Source organism: Eubalaena glacialis, chromosome 8 (assembly GCF_028564815.1).
Source record: "Eubalaena glacialis isolate mEubGla1 chromosome 8, mEubGla1.1.hap2.+ XY, whole genome shotgun sequence".
NCBI classification, from domain to species: domain Eukaryota; kingdom Metazoa; phylum Chordata; class Mammalia; order Artiodactyla; family Balaenidae; genus Eubalaena; species Eubalaena glacialis.
In genome coordinates, this window is record NC_083723.1 from 72,136,200 (window position 1) to 72,162,307 (window position 26,108).

Here is a 26,108-nt window from a genome sequence, read left to right on the forward strand (position 1 = left end):
CTTTATTATCTGCAGAATACAGAAATAAAACTAGAGCCCCAAGGTTCCTTCTAGCTATGCAATTCTCTCTTCAGAGAGATCTTACTATAGTATAGATCTTCTATACTAACTTCTAATAAACTGCTTTGTTCAATATAGAAAGTTTTACTAAAAGATGTCTGCCTTTTAGTACCTTTATTTTCTTTGGAAATGAATCTGTTGAACTTTCACCTTCTTCTCCTCGGCCTTCTGATGCTGTGTCAAATCCCTGACTTTGTGTAAGATAAATTCCCTGACCCCAGTCTGATCCAGAATCTAAAATAAAGAAAACCATTGACTATTAAACAGAAACAAACTCTTTTTAAACAAGTACTATACAAATTCTAGAAATTTATATAACTTACCACTGGAACATATTTCTCTAGTTTGGTAAGCATCGGAATGTGTTAATTCAGGAACTGAGGACCCCTAATCAGAAAAAAACAAAAGAAGATAACATTTTTTTGCTTTAATAAAAACAGGGTCCAATGAATAGTTTTGTTCTTTTGTAATGCTGTCAAAAAACAAAAAAACAATTAAATATGTCACACCTTTCACAATAAATGAAATATCCATGGTTTACAGTAAGTCTTTAATTTTTTTCTTCATGGATATTACCATAATAATAAGAGACATTAATAAATTAAGGAATGATAACATTGGGTTCTAAATCTGCACAGGGGTTTTGTGGAACATTATTATTTGACTCTACACAATGCAAAGATTTTAAATTGTAATTTTATCATAAAGAAGAGATTGCCCCAAATTTCTTTGTCTCTTAAAAACATAGATTTCTGGGAAAAAAAATCATAGAATGTTGAAAAAACACATTATGAAAACCAAATACCTCTTTAGATCTCAGACACTGTATCACTGACTTCAAGGTACCACATTCCTCTGTCAGTAACTGAACAGCAACATAGTGATCTCTCTTTAAGGTTTCAGTTTCTGAAATATGTCTGGATTCCATATCCAGAATCTCAGCAGCATGTAGTTCTTGCATCTGCTCAATTTTTTCAGTAAACTGATTAATTACTTCAGTGACTTCCTCTGATGAACATTCACTCCGTAAATCAATTTGGATTCCTGCATTTCTAACAAGAATTTGTGGAGTCTGATTGCTGCTGTTGACCTTGAGAGTCCCATCTGTCTGTGATGCAGAGCTTTTACCCACTTTTATAGGAAGTGGCTCTAACGTGCAGAACTTTCTGTTTTCTTGTACCTCGGTATTATCTTCTTTTTCTAAGAAGTAGGATAATTTCTCTTCTGCCTTTTTGAGTTGATCCCTAACTTGGCTTAAATCTTTCTGGAGAAATGCCGTATTTGTTTCTTTTACCTGAAACATAATGAATAGAACAGTAGAACATTCAGTTAAAAATACCACATGTAGAATTTAGGGTAGAGAGGAGAGTGTAATTCACACTAATATGTTCATTTTCCTCAGAATAACAGGAAAAACATTTCAGAAACACTCAGTTTTCATCTATATTCACATATATGTATAGTCACAGATTACCACAGAAGTGAAATCATTTGATCAGCCTCTACTTTTGGTTCTCAGGGGATATACAGTACTCTTTAACATGTCTTTCTCCTCTTTCATTAACAGACTAGAGATTAAAAGCATCCCCCTAAAAAAGATTCCAAGGAAAACCAAAGAAGAAAGATGACAGTAACGAAACTATATAATACCTTTTCATCAAATTTACAAAAGACTTTTTTCTAGCTGTTAAGTTATAGATCTGGGTTTGTTTTCATATAAGAGAATACACACTTTGAAATAAAATTAAAATAGGTAGAAATTGGAGCTATGTTACTTATTTTACCAAAAGCTCTTCCTGAAGTTTTTCTGCCTTCTCTTTATAACTGGCAAGTTCTTCTTTGGTAGCTGCTGACTCAGCTGTAAGAGTCTCAAATCGACCAAAAAATTCATTTTCTTCACTGGTATGAATCAGCTCAGTAGTTGTCTAAATGGCAGTGGAAAACATGAACACGTTATTTTCAAAAAACAAAGCCAAGTTCAAGGTACTTGTGCATTCCAATAAAGCTTTTTCAGGAAAGACTGCTTATCAGATAAAAGGGGTTAAAATGATCCATGTTCTTTCAACAAATAGGGAAACTCTTCACAACCATCATTTTATATTCTTTCTTTATTTCTTTATTTTTATTTTTTTGGCTGCATCGGGTCTTCATTGAGGCACACGGGATCTTCGCTGAGGCATGCGGGACCTTTCGGTGCGGCATGTGGACTTCTCTCTAGTTGTGGCGCACGGGTTTTTTTTTCTTCTCTCTTCTCTAGTTGTGGCATGCAGGCTCCAGGGTGCGTGGGCTCTGTAGTTGTGACGCACAGACTTAGTCACCTCACGGCATGTAGGATCTTAGTTCCCCAACCAGGGATTGAACCCACATCCCCTGCATTAAGGTGGATTCTTTACCAGTGGACCACCGGGGAAGTCCCCATTTTATATTCTTGAGACAGTAAGAAAAGAATGATATTTCTGGGAATGAAAGGTAAATCATGTCATTAGAACATATCCTAAAATTTTATAATTAATGAAAATAGCTTCAGTTTACCCGTTCAAAAAAGTTTCATATTTACATCACTTTCCTCAAAAGATACCAGGTGTTACTTTAGAAGTTTTATATATATGGAAAGTCACATTACCATTTTATTTTATTTATTTATTTTAAAATATTTATTTATTTATTTTATTTTTGGCTGTGTTGGGTCTTAGTTGGGGCAGGCGGGATCTTCGTTGTGGCATGCGGGATCTTTTGTTGAGGTTCATGGGCTCCTCATTGCGGCACATGGGCTTCTCTCTAATTGTGGCACGTGGGCTCAGTAGTTGCAGCGTGCAGGCTCCAGAGCACATGGGCTCTGTAGTTGTGGCTCATGTGCTCAGTAGTTGCGACGTGCGGGCTTAGTTGCCCTGTGGCATGTGGGATCTTGGTTCCCCGACCAGGGTTCGAACCCGTGTACCCTGAATTGGAAGGCGGATTCTTAACCACTGGACCACCAGGAAAGTCCCATCACATTACTATTTTAAATATCATTTACAGTAATTTATATAGTTCCAGTGAGCTAGAAGGAAAAAGCCTAGTAAATGGAAAGAATTGTTATCCTTTACGAAATAAATACTTATAGAATCCTAATATATCAGTTAATTTCTGGTGTTCAGATAGGACTATACATTAACTTCTCAAAATTATAAATATATAAAGTGAGAATTTGAAAATTAAAGTCCTTTCACACCTGTCCTATCCTATGCTAAGAAATAACTGCGATTTCAGATCTTTACATAAGTAGACATAAAGGGGTGAAAGGATGAAATCTATTATGAGGTATAAAATCTGCAAAAGTGAATGACTTATTACTCATACATTAATTCACTAGAACACTAATATATTTTGACATTTTCATTACTTAAAAGGAATGATGACCACTTAACATGCATGTTAGAGGAAAAAGGAAAAAACCCACACAAGTTCCAGAGGACATTTGCTATACTTAACATTTCCAAGTTTCTTCTGACTGCTCTACTTAACGACTATGGTAGTGAAATAAATATTGTGATTTTAAGACCACAAAATATAGTTTGTATCCATTGTTCTGGTGATAATAATGACTGTATGGAATTGTAGCATTTTTTATAAAAACCCTTTATATATGAATTGCTAGATGTAAAGAACACTGTATTTAATTTAATAAATTAGCAGTAAGTTTAAGGAACAAGGAAAAGAGAGTTAGTTTCTTAGGGTGTTTAAGTGGAAAAAAATCAAATACAAACTAACCTTGAGAACTTCAAAATCTCCTAGAGGGCTTCTTTTCCTTTCTTTGCTTCCCTGTTTTTTCTCATTGTCCTCCAATAGCTTCTGTAGTTCTAGTAGCTTCTTTTCTTTTTCCAAAGCATTTTTTTCTGCAGTTTTTACCTGCATTTCAACCACCTGGCTTTCTAATTCTGATATTCTCAAGGTCAGTGCTGACACGTTTGACTCCACCTCATTTTCTGTTAGTTGGTTTAAATTCTGTGTATTTGTTCCTCCAGGTTCTGGTGAAACTGCTTGTTTATCTTGACAGAATTTTGCATATTCTTTAACTGCTTCGAGTTGGACCTGACTTACAAGAGCAGCAGCCACCTTTTCCTCAAGTATATTTTGCAGGTTTGCCATCTTCTTTTTCAGTGCTTCTTTTTCAGACTGTCCTTGCTCCTGCAGGTCCTTTATTTGTTTATGACATTGGGTAAGTTCTAAGTCCTTTGCATTCACAGTGCTCTCAAGTTGTAGCACCTGTGTTTCCAAACTGCTTATGGAAACGTTGCTGTTTTCTTCAAAAGATTTGAGGTAAGTCGGATGTTCTAGGGGTTTACGAGCACCCTCAGTGAGGACTACTTCTAGTCCAGGTCTGTGTCTGCTCAGATCATCTACAGCCATGTTAACACTTCTCTCTGGTATACTATGGATTTCTTCCGTATTTTCATGTTCTCTCTTTAAGCTACATAATTCTTGTGTTAGCTGGTTCATTTTTAAATTGGTTTCTTTAAGTACACTTTTTGTCAAGGCCATTTCTTCATTAGTGGTTTCTACTTGCTGTTCCAAAGCCAGTTTTTCAGCTATTACTATATCTAACTGATGTTTTAAACTATCTGCTTCTTCTGGGAGAGAATTAGTAACCACTGATGTCTTCTGTTCAATATTTGCCAATTCCTGTTGAAGCTTTTCAATCACTTCATTGAGCTGCTCAATTTCTTCTTCTCTATTTTTCTTCACACGTTCTTGATCACTCATCAAACATTCTATCTGGGTTTCAAGATCTCTTATTAGTTCATTTTTTTCTTCAATAACCTATTAGTTAACAAAAAAGTAACATATACAATAAATATGTATTTATATTTAGGGAATTTTATTTTATTTTAGGGCAGGATCTTAAAGTGTTGATCACACACACAAAAATAATTTACTTCTCAGACATCCTAAATTAATTTTAATATAGATCAACAGTCCTCCATCACATCAAATAAGGACCTTATTTAGAACTTCATTCAGAAAGTCATTAAACATAAAGTGATTTAGGCATTTAATAGCTGATTTCCTATAAGTAAAATAGTCAATATCAATACAATCTAATCAAAAAGGATGCAGTATTGAAATGTAACAGTCTATAACAGGATAAAGTATTGAAATAAAAGTCTAAAACAGTGCTCAAATGTCATTATCTTATTTAACTCACACAAAATAGAAGAATTTTTAACAGATTTGGTTAGAGTGATATGATGAAATCTGAGTCACCAGAGACTCCCTATAAAACATCAAAAATCTTTGACAATATTAGGAAGGGATAAACATATACATAGCTTTTAAAACCAGTATGTCTTATTAAATTAAAATTAATGGGTAAAAGAAAGTTTTACTTGGTTTTTACATTCACAAAGAAACTGAAAAATAACCATCTTGCCCTTTAAAATTCTAGCTTAGCCACTATGGAAAACAGTATGGAGGTTCCTTAAAAAACTGAAAACAGAGCTACTATATGATCCAGCAATCCTACTCCCGGGCATGTATCCACAAAAGACAAAAACTCTAATTTGAAAAGATACATGCACCCCAATGTTCATAGCAGCACAAATTACTATACATAAAACAGATAAAGAACAAAGATTTACTTTATAACACAGGGAACTCTTTAATATTTTGTAATAACCTATAATGGAAAATAATCTGAAAAAAAAAAAAACCTAGATAACTTTGCTGTACACCTGAAACTAACACAATATTGTAAATCAACTATACTTCAATAAAAAATAAAAATAAAATTCTAGTTTAAATAATTTCATGTAATAATTTTAAATTAGTGCACCTTGTTATCTGTTGTAATTTCAAGTTGATGCTGAAGTTTTGTAATTTGCTCATTCAATTGGTCAATTTCTACCTCTTTTTCCTGCATTATTTGAGCAAATTTCCCAAATAGTACATGTTGGTCCTGGGTAGAGACAGGATCAGCTTGCTTTATGGCAAATCCCAGTTTCTCCATTTCATCCTAGGAACAAAAATAACCATCCCAGTTGGATAGGGCATTACACGCGATTTTTGGAACATTCTGTCAATTAACTCTTACCAAGCTATAGCATCTAAAACATACAAATGAAAAAAAAAAATCAGAGCTATTATATAATTATTGTAAATCAATAATTCTTAAAATGTTTTGATAAAGGTCTCCAAAATTTTTCATTTCTGATGACTTCAAATGTTTATGTTGGCTTGAAGATAAATTCCATGCAAATCCATCTGCAGCTAATGTTCCTCTTTTAAGTATTATTTAGCAGCTGGATTTAGCAAATGCTTAATACTACAACTACTACACAAGACCAAAACAATGAATTATTCAGAGGCAAAGTTTTCCTTAAGTAATTACCTTAAATAATTTGTTTTCTTGTTCAAGTTCTTGTAGGCGGGTAGTAGATTCCTTTTTCTGTATTTCTAATTGCATATGTAGTTGCTGGACTTCTTCATTCTTATTTTCCAGTTCTTCTCTGAACTGTTCTAACTGTTCTTCTAAGTTTGTGATCTTTGATACCAAAATTATCAAAAGGAAAGAGAAAAAAACTGTTCATACAAATGTTTATTTGTCAAGAGAGAATGAAGAGTGCTGTACTGGCTCTATAGTATATATGCTTAAAACACGTGAGCCATGAGAATAAAGGAAAGGGGTTTCTCTAAGCCAGATAGATGTAACTGTGTGGTTTCTAGACATTTTCAAACTAAATACCTTTAAACCATCCTGCCCAAAGCAAAGACGAGACCTTCAGAGGAAGGATACAAGGATCCACTTCCTACCTAAAATTATCCTCTGATAAAGCATAAAAGAGTCATGGGAGGAAGGAAAAGAGTCCACATTTTAGATCTTATTTTACGTTAAATTAACTGCTATCAAAAATGCTCAAGAAAGCTGTAGAATTAGGTCAGTTATTTTAGCCACCAAGTGAGATTAGCTCAATTTAGTCCATATTAATACTTAACCCAATGAAAGGTTTGGCAGCCACGTGCCTCACTTGAGCAGAAGGAAGCAGAGGTAGATGCTGAGAGCAAGAGACCCTTAGGTCTGAAATAACAGCAACTTAAAGAGTAAGTTAGTAAAACCATTTTAGGAGAAAATTAGAGTGTTCCTATATATAGGACAACTGATATTCAGCTCACTTCTGAGCACAGATTACCACTAATGGTAAAGCAATTGCTCTTTGATGGTTATGTAGAGACTGAAACTAATGATGAATATTAAGAGTTTGGTTTAATATTTGGGTTTGGTTGAGGAGAGGAACAGTCATTTAGCTCAATGCTTTGTAGCTTCCTAATACATTTTTAATGAATGGACTTTCAAATGTGTATTTACCTAATGATCAAAATTGCTGCATTAAAAGCAACCTAAGACACAAGAGCAGCATTTAGTGGCAACTGGCTCAGAAAGTACATATAAATCATTTATTACCTTAGAACTTGAAAGGGGGCATATTCTGATTACACACCGATACGTAATCAGAATCATATCTTAGCATTAGCAAGGCAAAGACCTTCAGAATCATTTAGCCTAATATTTCATTAATAGAAATCATACTGATATTAGTAACAATAGCCACCATTTATAGACAATTTACTGTTAGGCACTGCATAAGATGCTTTATATGTATTATTTTTTTAAAAACCCTATAACAACTTTATGAGATCTTTACTAGGATTATCTCCATTTCAGAGATGAGGAAGGGAGTCACTGAAAGAGGAGCACCTTGACCTGCAGTCACAAGGCTAGTATGTGGAAGCCAGTTTTTGAACCTCAGGAGTTTACCTCTGGAAGCTTACATTCTTAACTATCATTTATCCTGCTTCTAATAACTGATGTCTAAGACATATTTAAATAATTTTCTTTAACACTGATATTAAACTCAGTAGGCACACCTTAAATATAGTTAGTAGTTGTGCATATATAATTATCAGGTTAGTTTGTTGAAAATTGTGATGATTATATCTTCTTCAAAGTTACCTAATATAATGGTATTTACACTTATCCCTATCTTCTACGACTACTTTTGATGACAAGGTATTATTTCAACACATACATAGATATTTAAGTTCAAAATTGCTGCCCTTGCCCTGCCTCACCTGATACTTATTTTCTTTTTTGATAAAACAGTTTATGGTCAAATTCTTAGCCTTAATATTCAAAGAGTGGTCCCTGGAGCAGAAATAGCCTCACCTGGGAACATGTTAGAAGCACAGATTCTCAAGCCCCACCCCAGACCTACTGAATCAGATTCTTCATTTTAACAAGATCCCCAGGGGATTCATACGCACATTAAAGTTTGAGAAGCACTGATCTAAAGCACTAACATTCCCATCATAAGTAGCTGAACTTGAGGCATCAAAACAGACTTCAATTCCCAAAATGACACTGTAAGGCATTCTCTCCTCTTACTCAGCCAGACTTCAGCTGCAGTCCCTGCTGTCTTATTACTGAGTCTATGACAACCAAAAACCAGAAAAATATTATTAAGGTCTAAAAATAGAATGGTAGCTTTCTGGTTTAACCTTGTTCTATTTAGCTACCAAATGATATCTAGACTGTTTGGATTACATTAATTTGCACCTATTTGTGTTTACTTTTAAGTATTCTTCTCTTTCAAATGTGTGTGTGTGTGTATGTATGTAGGTATGTATGTATATGTGTGTATACATATCCTAGTTAGATAGGAGACTCCTTGAAGAGCGGTACTGGTTTTACAATTGGACAGTGGTGTTCTACACATAGGAATTCAATAAATGTTGAATGACAGTCTATAATACTTCTCACCAACAGGGCAAAACATGCCCGGATGTTTTGGCAGTAGAGCATCACAGGGCTCCAGAATCAGAGAAATCGAGGAGGAATTCTTGTTTAACCACTTACTGTGTGACTATGAGCAAGTTCCTTAACCTCTCTTAATATCTGGTTTACTCATGTGTAAAGTGGAAATATCAATAGAACCTATCCTCAGGGAGAGTGCAAGGGTTAATGACATTAGGCGTTTAAAATACTTAGCACTTTCTGGCACAGACTTCAACAAAGTTAACTATTATTATTTACTATTGCCATTTGTAAGCTAGATCTCTTTAACTCTATAAAGAGCTAAAACCTTCACAGAGCTAAAACCTAATTGAAGGCATCTTTTTCTTAAAGAAATTCTTCCTTCTATTTCTCTCCACATTATTCTCCTTCTCTTATACATCCTGAAATTCCTATCTTCTAAGGTTTTCTTCTTTCTATTCATTTTGAATTTCTAAATACTGTAATAAACTTCAAAAAAAAGTTTTACACAAACTTAGGCTATGAGAGTAGTGGGAAGTATCTCAGATATAATGACACAGACATCTTATGTTTATACTGTCAGATATCTGAAAACATTTGCCTAGTACAGGACAGAACGCTTAAGAAGTTATTTTCATTAAAAGATATATGTTTCAATTTTACATTCTATCTTTCAGTCTCCAGTTACTGAGTGAGTGGGTTCTGACAGAATACTTGTCACTGTTGTTCAAACATGAATAACAGTGACAAGTATTAGTAGACCAACCTTAGCCATCAGTTTAATTCTTTACTCATTCAACATGTCTGCCTCTGTTTCATCTGTAAAAACTGGGAGCTGGTTGACAGAAGCTCTCTAAGGCCTCTTGTAGTTCCAACAACTATGATTCTAAGTAAATGGTAGGCAGTTATTGGATACTTACTTCAAGAAATTAAGGTGTTAAGTAGCGTTAAATAAAATTCAAATGACAATAAAAATATAAAATTAGTAAACTTAATCAATTATCTATAATCAATTATCATTGCCTTTGCAACCAGTTTTGGAGTTCCATCTTTTTAGAAAGCAGACAATTTATTTGATTATTTAGTGTAAGGTAAATCTTTAAATGTTAATTCTTTTTGAAACACAGAAGTGGTCACATATCAACAAAAATGTTCTCTGCCTCTCACATAAAAGCCAAAAAACAAAATAAATACGAATCTCTTAGATAAACATTAGTCAGTACTATGTGAAAATGAGAAAATAACCATTCTCATGGAAATGATCATTTCCATTAGTCATTTATATAGATGACTTTTTTCTCCTCCAAACTAAAAGTTCTCCAAGCTATAGTTTTAGCTGACATCTAAATCATTCTTCTATTTTTCAAAACACTCATTAACATTAATATACTGTTTACATTCAATAAATATTTCTTAAAATATATCAAATGTCCTGAGAAAATTATATGGAAAGAGATAAAAATGTAATTAAAAATGTTGAAACATTTAAAATATGGTATAGCTAGACGACATACAGTACAATATGCTTTAGAAAAACTAATGATAGACAAAGGTTTAAATAATTAGGAATTGGAAAGTATTGCTGTTTTAGAAGTGCATTTTCTGGTTTTTTTTTTTTTTTGGAAAGGGAGGGAGTAGAAAAACATAAAAGAACTTTATAGAATTACTTTATTATTAACCTTTTGTTTTAAGAACATGTTTAGCACACTGTAAAAAGGCACTATTATCTCCCAGGGCAATACAACTTAAAAAAAAAACAAAACCCACAGCAAAGTAGCAGTAATTCAAAGCCTATGGTAAGGTCAAGAGGAAGGTACTGCCTTGTGCCCAAACCCTACTATCTCTCTCCACTCTCCTCTTCATTGAATTCATACCTACCAAACCAGCCACCTTTTCTGTCCTCAAAACTTCCTCCCGTGTCCAAGCGTTTTTACTTGTCCCCTCTTCTTCATTCCAGTTTATTTGTTCAAATGTTTACTGTCTTCCAAGGTCAACTTAGGCAATAAGCTAAGAAACACTCTGAACTTGGGTTTTAGACCATAAACTTCATTCTAATCAAATGATATTTTCTAAAATAATTCAAGCCACACTTTGTCATTAAAAATAAACTTACCTCTTTTTCCTTTCTGTCTATGGCGTCTCGCTCAGCCTGCAATTGTATTTCTAGGGACAATTCCGCTTTAGCTTCTACAGATCCAAACTGTTTTCGGTCCTCTACCTTTAAATATATAAGAATTTTCTCAAAATTTCAGACATTAAATCCTAACTATCCATTTTAATTGGAGAAGTAGCAATTCTATTTCTCTAATTAGAAGTAGATAATCTACATTAGTGAATGATCAAAAGTTACAACATTCAGTCTTGAATGCATTTTATACAAATTAAGACAGGAATTGCTTGACAATCTTAAAATTCATTTCTCAGATAAAATGAAGGCTATCCCCTCATCTGCTCCCCTCCCAATTTCCTTATCCTGCTCTTCTTTCATTCATTTTTGCTTTCTGTAGCATAACAGGAACAGATCTCATTGCTTCTTAGTTTGGGGTAAAGCATCAGCCTAAACTGGTGCCTACAGCTTTTTCACTTGGCTATTATTTTATAATCACAAACTTACTGATGGTTAAAAGGGCAATTAATTCTTCTGGTTTAATTAATCTTTCTTTATCAGGACTCAGATATGCAAGGAACATTTGGAGATAAGAATAAACAGAAATGGGGCTTCCGTGGTGGCGCAGTGGTTGAGAATCTACCTGCCAATGCAGGGGACACAGGTTCGAGCCCTGGTCTGGGAGGATCCCACATGCCGCAGAGCAGCTAGGCCCGTGAGCCACAATTACTGAGCCTGCGCGTCTGGAGCCTGTGCTCCACAACAAGTGAGGCCGCGACAGTGAGAGGCCCACGCACCGCGATGAAGAGTGGCCTCCACGTGCCACAACTAGAGAAAGCCCTCGCACAGAAACAAAGACCCAACACAGCCATAAATAAATAAATAAATAAATTAATTAATTAAAAAAAGAATAAACAGAAATGGTTATGATGTCAATGAAGACATAAAGATATATACATTATGCAATAATATCAACAAAGCATCATCAGTGATTTTTTTAATTTTAAAAAATTGATGTTCATGTAACTAAGAGTAATCTGTACTAAAACACTTGATAAAATTAACCCAAAGAAAATGTCACACCTTTTGAAAACTGTCCGTACTCATGAGTAAGGCTTGCTCCAATTCCCTTACTCTGAACTCCAGTTTCTCAATTTCTTCATTACGCTCCTGTATATCCCTCTGAAGCTGCTCTTTAGAGAGCAAAAGCTCACTGCACTTGTCTGTTTTTTCTTTCAGATGATTTGTTAACTGTTCAACCTGGAAATATAAAAAGCAAAAACTGTAATGTTAAAAAATGTAAGCATGGGGGGCTTCCCTGGTGGCACAGTGGTTGAGAATCTGCCTGCCAATGCAGGGGACACGGGTTCGAGCCCTGGTCTGGGAAGATCCCACATGCCGCGGAGCAACTAGGCCCGTGAGCCACAACTACTGAGCCTGCGCGTCTGGAGCCTGTGCTCCACAACAAGAGAGGCCGCGATAGTGAGAGGCCCACGCACTGCGATGAAGAGTGGCCCCCGCTTGCCGCAACTAGCGAAAGCCCTCACACAGAAACGAAGACCCAACACAGCCAAAAATAAATAAATTAATTAATTAAAAAAAAAAAAAAGTAAGCATGTTAATAATATATCTATCTTCATTTCCAAAAGGATTTTTAGATGCTATGCTAATTTTATTTTTGATAAGGATAGCGCTATTGTCTCCAACTACAGCAACGTTTTCTGAGTTGATACATCTAAGCAGTACTAGTAAAACAGAAATAATATTGCTTTCACCAAACCTTTTAAAAAAGTTCTCTTAAGACTAAGAGTTTCTCTAGCTAGGAGGAGCAACAATACATTTTTGAATAATGTTGAACTACAAGCTCTAATGGCACAGCCACACCAAAACCTAACAAAGAAAACAAGTTTACAGAGTACTGACTTACATTTACATGTGAGATAAGATGACCTAAAAAACTTTCATGGATTATGTTTTTCTTTCCACAAATGGTTATAGCGATACATATAATAATACAATGGTTCTAAATACCACAGGGATGGGAGGGAATTGGGGACCTTTAATACAGTCACTTGGAAAGCTTTGCAGCCTACAGATTCCACCAGCCCAGAATAGAGATGAGAATGCCAGGTGCTGAGAAGGATTTGTGCACCCTGAAAGTTTCCCTAAGTGATTCTGATATGCAGCACCATTCAAGTGAATGGCTCTGTGATGGAAAGACACAGGAAGGATCAATAAGATAGCTTGTGATATTAGTTCTAATCAAGTGAAGAGAGAAAGCTTATTTAAAAAAAAGAAATGTGATGGTAGGAAAAAAAGGAATTCTACCTTATTTCAGTGAGATACTTTCAGGAAATTATCTAAAAATGGCACTTATTCCTCAAAACATTAGAAGAAATGCAAGCTTACCTACAATTACAGGTTCAAGGATGACAGTAATAAAGCCTGAGGAGAAACTTTAACAATAAAAGGTGGACTAAGTTTGAAGTGAGGTCAAAGGAAAAGACAATAAAGGAGGTATAGCAAAATGGTACAATATACTGTTACAGTTAGATTTTTTTTTTTTGATCCTGAAAAAATTAGAAGCTGGGGACTCAGATCTGGCAAAGTAAGGAGAAAACAAATGGATCAATGATTTGGAAGAAAATCAAATACATACATCATTGTTAGTTTCTTGAAGTTTCATGAATGAGGCAGCTCACTCTTTTTAAATATAAGAAAACAAATAGTAGGAAATGACAGGAAGTTCTAGAGCTTAAATATTCTTTTGAGTGTCAACGAACACACAGCTACTTTTCAAAACCTAAAAATGTTAGGAACAAGATGAATAACTATAAACTCTGTGGGGATTGATAACTTTTCTACTGCTCCAATAGATAAGGCTGTTCTACATCAGTTTCCTTCTATTAAATGAGAATGTAAATAACATTTTACTACAATGAGTTTATAGGTATTTTATACTTCTTTGGAATTTTTAGGGTTTCAAGAACCTTCTCATATTGAAGTAATATTTAAGTTTCTGATTTTAAAGATTTATATACAATAGAAAGAACTCCTTTTAAGTTTTTTATTATATGCATCTTATTTTATACATAATATACAAATTATTGTATGGTAGACAGTATCAGTAAAATTCTTACCTCTCTAGTTTGATGTTCACTGATAGGCTGGAATCGAGGTATGACCTTAAGTTGCTGTTCTAGTTTCTGTATTTCCTGTTGGAATACATCTCTCTCGTGTTCTCTATCAATGGCTTGCTCCTGAAGTTTAATAATAATAGTAACTGAAGAAATAATATTTATTGAAGCTATTATTTCCCTTACTTCCCTTTAATTGTAGGCACAGTTTTGTTTGAAGACGAACAACTGATGATCATGGGAATACCCCAAACCAAAAAGGTTTAAAAAGATAACATTTGTTGTATGGTACACAACCTATTACGGCTCTTCAACAAAAATTTAAGCATTTAAATGTTATCTGAAGCACAACACTTTTAAAAATTCAAGTAATGTTAAACACAGAATGAAATAAATATGTTCTTCTTAAAATGAATTTACTTTTTTGGAAGAAAGAAGGAATTCCACTATTAATTTAGTCATTAAACAAAAAAAAGTAGAACAAATTATGTAGTAAATTTCTTTCATTTTAATCTAGGTTTTACACCTAAAATTATAAAATGTGTAAGAATCTTATTCTCTGATCTGTGAAGATAACACACGGCTTAAGTGAAATCCCAAAGAAGAAAATCCATGTGAAATTAGAGACTTAACAGCTTTTTGGAAGAGAGTAATGACAGCATGACAACTGTTCCAGTCCTTTGCTTCCAGGGCACACTTGTTACCTGTGTGTGTATCTTTTATGGGTTAAACAGTGGTGGCCAATAGCTTTGAGGATCCTAACTTGCTTTGGCTATTGGTTAAGAAAAAGACTAGGACAAACTTCTTAACTATGAATTTGGAAAGGCTAACTGGTAGGGCTTACTCATAATCTGCCTGTACTGCTTTTAATTCTGAAAGCTGCAAAATAAAAATTACTAGAATTTTTAATCGAAATAGTACTTTTCAATTAATTAGTAGATGACACATATAGATGGAAATATTAGAATTTAAGAGTCTCTCCATAATTTAAAATCCACAACCTAGAAGAGCAGCAAGTAGCGTTCCACTGAGAAAATTAATATTAATGTTGAGAATACTTACATCTAAAAATTTTCTCATTTTTTCTAACTGCTTTTCCAGTGCTTGGTTTTGCTGTCTTAAATCCATTAGTTCAGCATTTTTTTCCTGTTCCAGCTCTATAAATCTACTGACTTGTTCCTCGACATCTACTTCTAGAGCTTTCACTTGTTTTTGAAGGTCATCACGTACTTTTTCGGCTTGACACTGTACCTCTAGTTTTTCCTTCATCAGTTTTTCTGTCTCCTGTAGTAATTCTGTTTATAAGTGCAAAAATATACTACATTAAATCACAATTAACGATGTTATGATAGTGAAACCACCCATAACTGTATTCAAATTTTAACTTCATGAAATAAAGGAGCCGAGTTTTACTTCAAACACATGTAAAAAAGGAAAATACTCTTACGAAAATATCAAAATAACATATTCCTATATAAGTAAGCAAGCTAGTATCAATAAAATTGTACAGAATTAACATAAAGAATATGTCCTGTCACTAAAAACAATATTTTTGTGAAAAGAGCATAGCAAATGACCCCCTCAAAATCCACTTTCACTGTAAGGAAAAGAGCAAAGTCTAACCAAATTCAAGCACAGAAATAACTCACCTCAGGCAAAAATCAATTCATTTAAACCCATAAAGTCATTTTTATATGCATACACAATACACAGAGATCAAATACTGTAAACCTTTAACCAAGGCAAGTAAGAGTTACAGAAAAGAAATACAACTAGAATCAGAATTTCCTGTTAGCCTTACTCCTTATTAGATCCACATTCCTGACTTAGTCTTGCATACTCAAATGTATGTGTATCACGGGAAAACTGACAAGTATGAGAGGTAGTGTGGTGTGGTGCTTAAGAGCAAAGACTGTGGGTTCACATCCTAACTGCCACTTGTCTCTGCGGCACTTAACATAATGTCCTTCAATTTCCTTATATGTAAACTGGGGATAGTAACAGTACTGATCTCTAAGAGTTATTGTGGAATCAAATGAGTTAATACATGTGAAGAACGGTGCCTAGACTATGGTAAGCACTACATATAAGTGTTAGCCATTATTATTAATATTAATCATACAATAATAAATTACATATAGCAAAGTAGAACAATTCTCTAATGAAGAAAATGGAAGGAATATTACTCTAGAGTCTTTACGCTAACTGGTCTGTCAACACTGTACTCAGGATTAGAAATCTACAGAAAACAGCTTTCCTTTTAAAACAATACTGATTTAGATGTTAATATAAACGTTAATCAACCAGAAAGTCTCTTTATTAAATTTCACTGATCCTACTGATACCATCATCTTATATACTTCCTGATTTAGAACAGAGTATTTTGAAAACTCATAGGCTGTAAGAGTTTAACATATTTGTTAAAGAAAAAAACTTTTAATAAACCAACATTTTCTTTAAAAAACTGAAATGGTCTTAAGCTCTGTGGAATAATAGATATAATAAGATGATGGTCACTATGAATCTCAGTTGTTAATTCCAAATATAAATATGTATTTTTATTGTAAGAAGAGTTTTTCTGTTGTTAAAGAGAAAAACTGTAAGTATGAAACAAAACAGCAAAATTAGAGATATGTTAGTTGGTTGAAAAATCCAAGGGTCACCCAATGGCCATGCAATTGTATAAACACACCTGCTCCAGGTGCTGCATCGACTGCAGCATCTACTACTCCTATTAGGAAAGAAAAAACACACACAGAGAACAAAAATATGGTAATTTACATGTCTTCTATTTCCTAAAATAGAATAATACACATACACAAAAGAATCAGAAAAGTTGAAACCACTGATTATTATCATTGGTAACGTTTTCAGATGTATCAGTATTTCTTGAACATTTTACATGTATCATACACATACTTTCCACATTAAAAATTCCAACCCTAAACCTGTGCTAAACAAATTTGAGCAACCAGAAAAACTTCACCATATTACAAAAATGTATGTTGTATCTCTAAATTGATAAAATTCAATTAGTAAAACTACACATTTATAATCTGACTGCATGTGTAATATAAACATGAGAAGATATGATTAAAAGGATTTAAAGTTCCACTGTTACAAAGACTGACATTTATTTTATTTTTTTTACCACCAAACAAACTTCGATATGTTACCTAATGTCTCATTTAAGAAAAGATTAAAGGTTATTTGTAAACTTATTTATTCTTTGAAGTCCCACTTATATTAAACTAGATGTCAGCCTGCTTCTAAGAGCCAGTGACCTTTTCAATCTATTATCTTGCAGGCTGAAATCCACCTCACCTGCTCACTACTAGTGCAGGTCAGTGCTCTTATTTAGTTAATCCAAGTATACATTTTGCTGCCTTTCTGCAATTAAAAGAACTAAATCTTACACAGTTTAAAAAATATCCTGCCTCATTATATGCAGCTTTCTCTTTAGGCAGAGGTTTGAGGATAAATGAAGAATTATCTTTTTCTGTCAAAATATGCCAAAGGAGAAAGAAAAAAAATTTGATTCCACATGGTTGGCTAATAATACAATTACCAATAAGGTAGATTTTCTTATTATTTTTCAATCCCTATATAAAATATATAAATAATGGCACTGAAAGGGGGAAAAAAAGTCATCTTGAACTTTTCAGGAATGTTTCATATAAAGTCTAAAAATACATACGCTGTTCAACTGGGCCTGCCTCAGCTTTCATAGCTTCCTTCTGCCTCGACAGTAATTCTCGTTCTTCTTGGATCTGCTGTTGTTCTGCTTCTAATTCTTGTAATCTATTACCTGCACATAACAACTCCTGCTCAAGACGATCTATTATATCAGTTTTTTCCTGAATTTGCCTTTCAAAAAGCGTTTTTTCATCTGCATAGCCATCAATGACACCTATAAAATAAAATTAACAAGGAATGTAATTATTATTTCAAATTTTACCATTATACTTATATAAATAATAAAAGGTGTTCTGTTAGCAAATTTTAAATCATTCCAACCTATTGAGTCTTGAATGAATTTGCTGCTGATGATAGCAGTAACTATGGTATGTTCAATACAGCCTTTTCTTAGTAAATATGTGTCTAAATAAGAAATTCCTCTGAATTTTCTATTATTTGTTATGCTAATGTATCACATCATGTAGGTATAACACACTTTATTAAACGGATATAAACAGATAGGTTCCTGGAAAGCTTAATATAAATCAGATGCTTGTGAACTGAATCACATTTTAAACATACTAGAGAAAGTTGATATTTTAAGTGATTCTAGAAGGCCAACACCCACAACAGCACGGTAGGATATAAACAGCATGGAGCTTTACAGGCTTAAAGCCTGGAATCACGATTTCATGGTGACTGAACAATTTATTAGCATCTCTTTGCTCCAGTTTCCTCATCTTTAAATTATAACAGTTGTCTTAGGATGGTGGGATTATGGTAACAATTCACTATCGTTCATTTCTGTATTTTCTAAAATTTTAAATACTTTCTATAATTCTACTAAGTACTTTTGATAATTAAAAATATATATATAGTTTTAAAAACTGCTTAGAGGAATTCTGAAGACAAACTATAACTACTTTTCAATGGGCATTTGAAATTAAAAGTAGACTGGTGGTTTCCAAACCTGGCTTGCACCACAATTTATTTTTAGACTTGAAATTTCTCCACCCTCAGTTGCCAATGGCAGGGTGCTCACCCTCAGCCTTACTGAGCTCCACAGCCAGCTGTTCTCTGGCCCTGCACTCCTCATGAAGGCGCTCTCGCAGTTCTTCTTGGCACTTAAGGGACTCTGTCACTTCTTGTTTCTGTCTAAATGACTCACGCATCAATTCTGTCTGTGCAACTTTCGCATGTTCCAGCTAAACGAAGAGGCAAAGTAGACGTGAAGGAAGACAAAGTGTTAAGAATACCAGTGTCATTCCCCATTAAAGCTTAAAAAAAAAAAATAAAAAAAGAATTTTAACTGAAAATAAAGATACACTGTTGAATTGTAGTCACTTAATATTTCTAGTGCATGCTGGTACTAGTAGGTAGGGTAAATCAGTAGATAAGTAGATTAGCTGTGTATAACTTTCCTAAGATATGTATTCTAATTTTATTGAACAAAAAAAAAAAGCTTCTTTTGAAAATAAACCACTTTACATCACTAGATCTGTATGCTATCATATGAAGAGAGATATAAAATTAATAATACACAGGCCCTTTTTGTATTTGGTAAAGAATTTTATGTAACTATGTGTTCTATGATAAGCTTTATGTTCTCTGTATTTACCATTTATTGACTGCGACTCCTACTGTACACTGTGGGGAACTAACAATAAATGATTAATGCAATGTCATCAATGAATAAAATCATAGTGGCACAAAAAAATGAAGTTTAACCCATATTTTAACTAAAAGCTTTATACTTCTGTCCATTTGTGAAACATCTACAAGACTCTAAATGAATATTCAGTTTATTTTCAAAACCTTAGACTATAGAGGCATTATCTATAAACACAGCCTCCTTAAAATGCTGTCATTGGCATATACTGACCACATTCTTAAACAATTTTTAAGATGACAGTCAAGTACAGGCTCAAGGCCAAAGCGCTCAAAAACAGTGATCATTGTTATCAGCTGCATGAAAACTGCAGAAAAGCACTATCTCTGCTTTAGTTTTCTGGGCTTCTTACTGCTAGCACCTGCTTTATCTGTTCTTATTAAAACAACTACATGGGGAAAAATTGAGCTCAAATGTTTCTGGTATTTAATATTAACACCATTACATTTAAAAATAATTTACCATAGCATTTTAAAATTTACCATAGCAAAGAGATTTTAGAGTTACTAAGTAAAGCTTTTTGTGGTACCATTTTGTGGTTGGATAAATCAGTATCTCACATATCTATTGTGCAATTATTCTTGTTTTAATAAGATGTTTTAAATATCATTCGCAACCCATTACTTGAAAATAATATGCATACACATTTAAGACTCATAATGGAAAATTAAGCACATATTTTAATCACAAAATATTTCCTAAAATATCTGTAATAATATGTTGTTACCTCAACAAAGATAAAACTTTATATTTTTACTGTTGACTGGCAAAAGACTATTTTCCTTTAAATGTGGATAACCAGTATACATTAATTTTTAAAATTAAAAAATGACCATAAAATATGAACTAATTTATAAAAAGCCCTGCTCCTGAACTTAGTCACAGCCTATATTTTAAAAATAAATCAACTGCTTTCACATGTACATATGTAATTTTTTTTCTGTACATTGTAAAATGGTTGCCTGAAATATATGAACTCTCTAAAAGAGTTCATAGCTCTAATTAGGATATGAGTTTTTTTTTCCTTTTTCAAATTTACTGTACTAATACAACAATGCACTTACAACAAAATAAACACTTGCTTTAGATAAGAAAAATAAGTCAGCTTCTATATTCTATTTTCTGACAAGATCTAAACCTGCCTTAAGATGCATTTAAATATTACTATAAAACCACAATAAATAACTTCAGTTTTACAAAGCAAAACAAAAAAGTTGGGACTCAAATACAGTAGATCTAGGAAACAAATTTCACTTATTATAGAAGATAGCACCCACATTTACTGGAATAAGAGATTCCTTCAAATATAGAAGATAGCACCCACATTTATTGGAATAAGAGATTCCTTCAAATATTTATTTAAATACATAATACTTAAAAAAACCTCTTCCATCCAGTTAAGGTACAGTTTATTCCTAATATTTATATAATACCTATAACCTAATACTTAATAATGTGAAATATATAAAAATATCATATTCAATATTTTCACATAATTTAATAAACTTACTACATTAAAAGTATGTATAATTAGTAAATAATCTGTCACTTTAATATAAAAGCTTTAGGGGAGGTAACAAAACTATTCTGAAAGCATCTGTCTTGTTAAATACTAGCTAGTACATATAATTAAAGCCATGAAAAGTCACAAAAAGTGGCAAATAACATACTGAGTAACTTGTAGTGAATCATTCACAACATTTAAGTGTCAAATGAACCTGAAATACTAACTATGCTAAATACCCTTAACATTGCTTATAACATACATTTCACATAAAAAGCAGAAAAAGGTAATTCCTCATAGGATTAGCAGGTATATTAAAAATAAGCTCCTTAGGGAGTTAGGAAAAAAAACTGAAATAAGAATCCAGGTTTCCTGTTTTCTTTTCTGGAACTACAGGCAATATGCCATATGATTGTAAATATTTCCTAATTGGCTCCATGACAATTCACTTAGCTGTTTTAGGTATGACAATGCCTATTCCTTCAAATATAATCACTCCATTTTTACTCAGGATTGGCATCATAAACATATAGAAGTAAGATTCTTAAGGACAAGCAGGATCTTTTTAAACAGCTTGCCTGGCATGGGAGAACTGAAATATTATCTCATTCTGCTTTCTGGAATGAAAAACATAGCCAAGTTGGGGCTTGTGGACAAAATTTAGCCCTTCAATACATTAATCATTACAGGATGAATGAGTAGTAACACACCAAACAAGAAGAAAACAAGATTCTATTCCATTTACCCTTACCAAAGACATTTAAAGTTCATTTCTCATTACAGTTTTAAACTAAATGTATAAAAAACTGAAAGCATAAAATAAAACTATAAAAAACCAAATTTTTATACTTACTGAATAAGGAGGGGTAGGCAGGGAAATTTTAGAAATAAGCTTTAATATATGCCCATTTCTTTTATGAATAAAATGAAAAATAGAAGTACTAACAATTACTGAGTTATTTTCATCCAAATGTTCACACAGAGGAAAAGGATGTGGTAAAGGCACACGAGATTCAACCTCATAAATGTCTTCATCTTGTTCTTCCAACCACGAGCCACTAAGTTTGACAGTTGCCAAATAGGTCCTGTAAGAATCCATTCTAGAAGTTGTAGCTGCTAATTTTCCTCATTTGCTGTACCAGTTTTCCACTACACTAAAAAAGTTCTGTTTAGTTTATTAAGATATACCATAGCAGTATGAAAATTTCTCCTTAGCACTACCAAATAAACATTATAAAATTAATTCATACAACTAAACAACAAAAGAAAAAACCCACAAACTTAAAAAAAACTAGATCTCCATCAGTCTTCATCAAAAAAACCAGAACAAAACAAAAACAAAAAAACAAAACTAAAAGCAAGCAAACACGTTTTTAATTAGAATAATTACTAAATTGTTGAAAAATGGAAGACTAAAAATATAAATATCTAATTAGCTAAGCAATAAAACTGCTTCCGGAATCAAAATATGTCTGTGGAAATAAAAGCCTTCCAAGCAGAACCTGGTAGGGAAAGTCAAGTTTTCAGTCTCCATAGTAGCAGTCTTAAAAACGTAGCTGCAACATTATTTCCCTTGTTCTTGCTGCTTCACAACCTGCTCTTCTAACTGAGCTATTCAAATAGCCTCTCATGCTGAGCCAAAGAATTCTAGTCAGTGTCCCTGGGGAAAGGTCAGAACAGAGGGTGTGATTTAATGTCTTTACCTATAGGTACACTGACAGGTGGAATCTGAATTTATACACCCACAAAAAAGCCTGCCTAACAGGATCCAAGTTCCACGTCAGAGCTCTGAAAAGGATATCTAGATAAGTTTATAATGCTTCTAAGATAAGCTAGTGTTTTTCCATTCCATTAAAAAATTGTTTTAATTTAAAAATGTGAAAACAAGTAGGTTTGAGTCCACATTACCAATTAGTTCTTCAACTATATCCAATAATCATAACTATTTCTGGAAAACTAAGTATTTCCTTTTGATATTTCCTTAAAATAATACTCATTCTGAGTAGTCATTAAAACTAAACATAGTTTATGTAACTAAACATAGATAGTTTATAACATCGGTTATAAACTATTTCCACACTGAATTGTTTACAGAGTAATTCTTAAGGAAAAAAAAACCCTCTTTTTAAAAGCTGCATTGTATATAATAATTGGTAATTATACCACTTAAGGTATCCTATGAACTCTGACTAAAACTTAAAAGCACAAGTGGTGTATAATGGCCTTTTGGTAGCTCCAGAAACCTCGGCAATAGTGAATAAAACAGCTTCTCAGAATTTAAAATATGAACAACATACTTTTTAATATTAAAAATCCTCAATAGTGAAAGTTGTTTTAAATAAATGAAAAAATCTTTCATTGTGGTGTCTTTTCTCTACCCAGTAACTAAATATCCTTAACTCACAAAACCTTTATCTACTATGGAAAAACCCAAACTAAAGCAAGCACATCAACAAAAATCAATTTTATAGCCACTTTCACTATACAAAATATCTTTAGAGGAGTCAATACTCAAACCCTTCACAGTAAGTTAATAATTAGGGCAGAGAAAATAAGATTTTCTACAGAAAGCTCAGAATCTACAGGGATATGGTTTGGGGTAGCAGAGGGGCAGCTGCTTCCTAGAATTCCGGACTTGGCAATGACAAATTTCTGTTTATTATGGTTTCTTATGTGACGCCTCCAGTTAGTTTGTGAAAACATCATAACATCTGTACAAGATGGAGATCTAACCACACCACTGGCGCAGCTAAATTTGACTTTACTGGGGCTTCAGCAGATACAAAATCATCAACATCCTAGATGTTCAGCTTTATGAACTGGCTGGACCCATGTTCAGCATATCAAACACCTCTCAAAATACTCTTTCTCAGCTCCCTCTGAGAATAACTGTTTATTTTCATAACCTGGTGTCCAATTTCTCTTATCTGAAGCAAAAACAAAACCCTGAAAGTGAGACATATCCCTTTATAAATACAAACATTTAGGTCAAGCCAAGAACTAACTACAAAGAAAAGAGAAAACTAGGAGGAAAAGACTCAAAAAAGCCGCAGATTAAGATGACTTAGAATGGGGCAAACAGCCCTCATAACAGTACATTAACTGATGGCATACTATATTAATTGATGTTCAGAAAGGTGACCCTGAATTAAAATAATTCAAATTATAGTCTATTTTTTCCCTACATTTGAAAGCATGTAAAACCTGTGTTTATCCATGTAAAACAAAAATTTATAAGTAAGGTATACCCCCTTATAACCAGGAACATAAGTCAAGGTTAAGAAACTAACCACAAAGAAAACAGTAAAATTAAAGGGGGAAAAGACTCAAAACAGCAGTAAAGACGATTTAAGATAGGGGCAAATAGCTCTCCCCAAAACAGCATATTAACTGATGGTATATTATATATATTGATGTCCAGATAGATTACTTTGAATTGGAATAATTCAAATTATATATATTTTTTAATTTTAGAAAGCACATAAAACTCTGCAATCAATAACAGTTAAAATAATTTCAATTTTTAAGAGGACACCCTTTTAATTATCCAGACTAGCTCATTATCCCCTGGTTTCAGATAATCAAGATTTTAATGTATATTTGAAAGCTATTAATTTGCGGTATAGAGTTATGTTTAGCTTTACTTTAATTGTACAATGTCAAACTATTTAACCTTTTCCCCAGAAATATTTCCCCCAACTTGTAAACCACTTCTGTTGCTCTCTTTTGTATTTTGATTTATTTTTTATTTTTTTAAGTTACTTAATAGACTGAATCCTGGCTACAATACCCTGACAGAGCCCTGATGCTTATAATACACACACTGGGAGGAACACCTAATGGCAAATGTATTTCAACACTTCATTAAGGTTTATGCTTTATTTTTATTTTTTTAATAAATTTATTTATTTTTTACTTATTTATTTTTGGCTGCGCTGGGTCTTCATTGCTGCGTGCAGGCTTTCTCTAGTTGCGGCGAGTGGGGGGCTACTCTTCATTGTGGTGCGCAGGCTTCTCATTGCAGTGGCTTCTCTTGTTGTGGAGCACGGGCTATAGGTGCGCGGGCTTCAGTAGTTGTGGCACGCGGGCTCAGTAGTTGTGGCTCGCGGGCTCTAGAGCGCAGGCTCAGTAGTTGTGGCCCACGGGCTTAGTTGCTCCGCGGCATGCGGGATCTTCCTGGACCAGGGCTCGAACCTGTGTCCCCTGCACTGGCAGGCGGATTCTTAACCACTGTGCTACCAGGGAAGCCCACAGTTTATGTTTTAAAACACAACAATGACAAAACAGAATCTTAACTTACAGTACTACTGTTTCATCCTCATAAAAAGGCTCCCTCTTGGAGAAAATATAGAAAAGTACCTTAAGTTCCATTAATCTAAAAAATGATTATTAATAAATTCATGAGAGTTGCCTATAATAAAAATCATTTCTTTGGGAGTAAGTTCCTCATTCACTGTTCTCTTCTAACGCCTGAAAGAATCTCTTGGTAAATAATCTCCTATGGCTCTAAACAGTACCTCTGGATTCTGGAAAACTTTAATTGCTAAAACACTACTTCCCACATAACAGACTGATTCCTATTTCTACCTGTCCCAAGAATCAAGAATCTGAAACAGGGACTTCCCTGGTGGCGCAGTGGTTAAGAATCCACCTGCCAATGCAGGGGACACAGGTTCAATCCCTGGTCCAGGAAGATCCCACATGCCACGGAGCAAGTAAGCCCGTGCGCCACAACTACTGAGCCTGCGCTCTAGAGCCCGCGAGCCACAACTACTGAGCCTGTGCGCCACAACTACTGAAGCCCGCGCACCTAGAGCTCGTGCTCCACAACAAGAGAAGCCACTGCAATGAGCTCGCGCACCACAACGAAGAGTAGCCCCACCCCCCACTCTCCACACTAGACAAAAGACCGTGCGCCGCAAAGCAGCCAAATTAAAAAAAAAAGAAAGAGAAAGAATCTAAAACCACACTCTCAAAGATAAAACTTCTCTGCAGAACCACAAAGACACTACTAAATAAAGAGAATGTTAAAGAGATTAACTTTCTAAGGGCTTGAGACTAGACTCTCAGCAATTTTACTCCTATTCCAACAAAAGCCATCCCAACCAATAGGAAACTGCAATAGGTTGAATACAAGCCTGAATATATTCAATATTTATAGCAGC

The 26,108-nt window shown here is 33.8% G+C and overlaps 1 protein-coding gene across 7 annotated transcripts in view; it reads right to left on the reverse strand.

Moving 5' to 3' along the window:
• Nucleotides 1–26,108, reverse strand: part of AKAP9 (A-kinase anchoring protein 9) — a 152,008-nt gene that overhangs the window by 23,847 nt on the left and 102,053 nt on the right. For all 7 annotated transcript variants that reach the window (XM_061198577.1, XM_061198576.1, XM_061198575.1 and 4 more), the window contains 13 exons: nucleotides 18,813–18,975; nucleotides 17,790–18,002; nucleotides 15,155–15,387; nucleotides 14,096–14,215; nucleotides 12,039–12,215; nucleotides 10,962–11,066; nucleotides 6,428–6,580; nucleotides 5,873–6,052; nucleotides 3,811–4,860; nucleotides 1,845–1,985; nucleotides 866–1,354; nucleotides 384–447; nucleotides 173–294 (listed from right to left, as the gene is read on the reverse strand). In XM_061198577.1, coding sequence (XP_061054560.1) covers nucleotides 173–294; nucleotides 384–447; nucleotides 866–1,354; nucleotides 1,845–1,985; nucleotides 3,811–4,860; nucleotides 5,873–6,052; nucleotides 6,428–6,580; nucleotides 10,962–11,066; nucleotides 12,039–12,215; nucleotides 14,096–14,215; nucleotides 15,155–15,387; nucleotides 17,790–18,002; nucleotides 18,813–18,975 — 3,210 coding nt within the window. The remainder of the gene's footprint in view (nucleotides 1–172; nucleotides 295–383; nucleotides 448–865; nucleotides 1,355–1,844; nucleotides 1,986–3,810; nucleotides 4,861–5,872; nucleotides 6,053–6,427; nucleotides 6,581–10,961; nucleotides 11,067–12,038; nucleotides 12,216–14,095; nucleotides 14,216–15,154; nucleotides 15,388–17,789; nucleotides 18,003–18,812; nucleotides 18,976–26,108) is intronic.